This window comes from Fulmarus glacialis, unplaced genomic scaffold (genome assembly GCF_000690835.1).
Source record: "Fulmarus glacialis isolate BGI_N327 unplaced genomic scaffold, ASM69083v1 Scaffold49807, whole genome shotgun sequence".
In the NCBI taxonomy this organism is placed as follows: Eukaryota; Metazoa; Chordata; class Aves; order Procellariiformes; family Procellariidae; genus Fulmarus; species Fulmarus glacialis.
The window spans coordinates 275-4,126 of record NW_009224781.1 but is presented as its reverse complement, the minus strand read 5'-3'; the positions used below and the strand labels follow the sequence as shown (position 1 = coordinate 4,126).

Here is a 3,852-nt window from a genome sequence, read left to right as displayed (position 1 = left end):
GGCCGAGCCTCGCCGTCCCTTGGGCCGCACGCCCTGAGCCGCTGTTCGGGCCGGGTAGCAGGACGTTTGGCTTCTGCTCGGGCGGGCTGTCCTGTCCTGGCGGCGCTCTGGTAGCCTCTCTGCCAGCCCCAGGCGTCTCTGAAAGCACTGCCCGCGTAGCCAGGGCACTGAGAGAGCTCTCAGGGACTGGTTTGTTGTTGTCGTTGGAACCTCTGCTCTCAGGAAGAGGTTTTGCTTCCAAGACTCTTCAGTCTGGGACCAGCACTGAAACAACATGAAAGGGTGACTTAAGTGTCAAAACAGAGGAGCAGTTTTACTGTATACACGGACTGCACTTGAGCCTTGTTACAGGTTTCCTGGTTTGCTCATTATGTGTGTATATGTTTGTTCTTGCTAAATGTAAGTTAGAAGTCAATGTGCAAATGTGTCAATGCAGTCAATACTCAGCTTCAGCTCTTTTGAGTATCAGGATGCACAAACAGTACTTGTTTCTGATGCAGAAGAAATGAAAACATGGGAAAGCAAATTGAGTACGGATAGTTCTAGAGAAATGCAACAAAAACTTGTAAAGCAGTGAAAAAGGTATGAGAAGTATGTACAGAGGCTCTTGTATCCATTATAAAGATGCAGGGTGTTGCAGCTGGTAAAACAACTCGACTGCCTGAGGTTATGAATTCAAAGCTGACCAGAGGTAAATTGCTGTATATGCTGAATGCTTTTTCCTTCTTGTGCTTTCTGTTGAGCTCTGGTTCAAAAGAATAGAGGCAGAGGCAACCACTGGAAGAGCACATAGTTAGAATAACTATTAAGTTTCTGTATTTAATTTTTTTGTAAACAGCTGTAGCTTGAAGCGTAGTATTTTTGTTCATACTGGAAAATAAGAACCCCCCTGAGCCCAAACTCTTGAATGTTTGAGCCTTGTGAACCATTGTAGGAGTTGTCATATGCCTTATTGTAAACTATAGTATTAGCAAGCCACTACTGTCTTTTAGCACATCAAGCAATTCCTTGGCAAGATGTTGGGACACTGTGTGACTTACACCTATTCTCAGCTGTTAAAACACCACTTCTCCGGTAGGAAACTGCCCCGTATTTACTCCAAGGATACAAGTTCCCTGTTTTCAGGAATGTCAGATGATTTGTGTACTCCAAGCATATCCACTTAAAACCAAAACCACAACCTATCAAAAGCTAAACAGGATAATGACGATTTTCTTTACTGCAGGTCAGCCAGTATCCCTGGAAGCTCAAATGTGGCTGCTGGCAGTAATCGTCGTCTTCAGCAGACTCAACATCAAGTAGATGAGGTAAAAGTCTAGTCTGATAGCAGCGTAATCATTTTCCTTCAGGAAACCTATATAACTAGAAGGGATATTTTGGCCAAAGCAGTTTTGCCGTCATTATATGAAGGGGAAGCCTAGTATCATTCAGCTTGCTTTATTATACTTGTGTCACATTAACTCTTGCAAAGGTTGAAAAAAAAAAAAAAATTCATTCAGCTGGAGTGGGGAAGTAGAGAGAAGTTACCAGTGTCCAAATATTAGCTGCAAATTCGGTGCTTGAGAATTTGGCATAAGTAAATAGAAAAACCTTTTGTTCTTACAGAGAACAAGCTTTTCTCTCATCATTAGCAATGAAGGCTGACCACCAAATATGACCTGTCCAGATTTCTGGGGAGTCCAAAAGCCAGGCTGACTACCGACAGTATTTTTTGACATGTGGTTTACTATCATGTTTATATGCTTCAACTTCTTCTGAATCAGGAGTCAGGAATTATTTTCCAGGTTTAAGGGAATGCCAGCACTACTGACATTTTAAAGTAGGTATGGGGGGCTTCCAGCCACAGTGAATTTCATGGTTTTGTTTAAGCTTATGACTGGATATACTAAAGGCAATAGCTACTACTTCTGAGAAGAGAACATTAAGAGTACCATGTGTTGCTATCTGTTGCCTACAATTAAGTTCCACAGTGGGTGGTACAACTGATAACTTACTGTAAACATTAAACGGATGCAGGTTGTTGACATCATGAGAGTGAATGTGGACAAGGTATTGGAGCGAGATCAAAAGCTGTCAGAGTTGGATGACCGTGCTGATGCACTGCAAGCAGGAGCTTCCCAGTTTGAGACCAGTGCAGCCAAGCTGAAAAGAAAGTATTGGTGGAAGAACTGTAAGGTAACCATGGCTCGTGTACTTACACTATGCGGTATTTCAGTTGACACTATTACAATCGACATCTCAAAAGACAGAAGTAAAAGTGACTTTAGCCCATTATTTAAGTTACAGCATCTCTTTTTAAAACATGGCATAGTGGTTAGATAAAGTAACCAAAAGCTGGATTACCAGCCTTGCTGCTTGATGCAAGATCTTGTCTAAGATGGTAATGGCCAGAGGGAAACACCTCAGTAATCTGAGGCTTTGGGGAACAAGAAGAAAAAGGTCAAAAATGCATAGATTGAGTTAATGTGCAGGAGGCATTAGAAAGCAGAAGGAGCTCACTCAGACTCCTGTACTTGTAGCTGTTGGCAAAGGTTGGAATCTTCTTTGGTGAGCAACACAGACAGTGAAAGATGGGGTACAGGGTATAAGAGTAGAAATGATGTTTAATAGTTCTTTACTCCTGCTTGTGTAGTCACCTGAGACAGGCTTTGCATGGAGGCACAGTGGAAAAGAACCTGTTGGTCTGCTTTGCCTGTGTGCACAGCTAACTACCCCCAAGTGGTGATGGTGAATCAAGCTGGCTTACTGAGGAAGTTTTACTTGCTGTGTTAGATCTAGCACACAGTGCAAAAGCACCTTGCAGGGGCTGCTTTCCTGTACCCTAAAGGCCAGTGAAGGCTGCTGCATGGTTTGTAGTAAGTGTTGTATGGCTTTTTTCACAGATGTGGGCAATATTGATAGCTGTTGTTCTCATTATCATCATCATCATTATTGGTAAGTTTCACCAAAATGGGGATTTCTCATAAAGTTGGAATAGATGGTGTTAACTGATTGGTACAGTTTAAATAAAGCCAGGATACTCAAATGAAAGTATATACAACATTAATTTGAAATAGCAGTGACTGCTTTAACAACTGTTGCCTGTGATGAGTGGTAAACTATGAGCACTGTGGGAGCTCTAGTAGCTGAATCTCAAACACCTGTGCAGAGTGAAACAGGAGAAAATGAAAATAGCAAGGACTTAAAAAATGGAGGTTGTTCCTGGTTTCTACAGCTGCATGTTGCAGAAGTATAAGGAGAAATACTGTATGCCTCCCTTGTCTGACTACTGTTTTTCATCAAGCCCCAGCTTCTTGCTAGGTGAATTCTTTTCAGTGTGGCAGTTCCAAGTGCACTGCCATAGTAGGTAGGCTTTTTCAAGTAGAGGCTTTGCTGCTGGGTGAAATGATACTAATGTTGGGTCAGGATAGCAAGCCAGGAACATATGGGTTCAGTCTTTGATTTGAATTCTCAGGTAATCCACAAGTATTTCATGGGAGGACAAAGTTTACATTTGTGCTGTAATACAGTAACAAACACTGCAGTAACCAGTGGCAACTGATACATAGTCCTGGGTGAGAACTATTGGTGTGCAAGCACAAAGGAAAACCAAAACTAGGAAAGCCAACACAGGAAACTCTTAAATCCCTCTTTATCTATCTCTAGTATCTGAAATTCTTAAAATGCAGGATTGTTATGGTGAGGGGCTATGGGATACTGTCCTTTGTCCAACTTTTTTCTTCTTTTTGTAGTCTGGAGTGTGTCTTCATGAGTTACAGGAAGAAACTTGCATCAACTGAGGGTGCCCATCTTCAGCCTTTCCACTTCAAACCTGCTGTATTTTCAGCCCATTTGCTGCTGTTCAAAGCAAAA

General features: G+C 42.1%; 1 protein-coding gene across 1 annotated transcript; it reads left to right on the top strand.

Annotated features, from left to right (window-relative positions):
- Window positions 1–1,225: 1,225 nt before the first annotated feature.
- Window positions 1,226–2,966, top strand: LOC104070977 (vesicle-associated membrane protein 3-like; the record flags this gene model as incomplete). Its single annotated transcript, XM_009582237.1, has 3 exons — window positions 1,226–1,307; window positions 2,017–2,175; window positions 2,883–2,966. Coding segments are annotated over 3 exons (325 nt in total), but the record flags the coding sequence as incomplete, so codon positions are not given.
- Window positions 2,967–3,852: the final 886 nt, after the last annotated feature.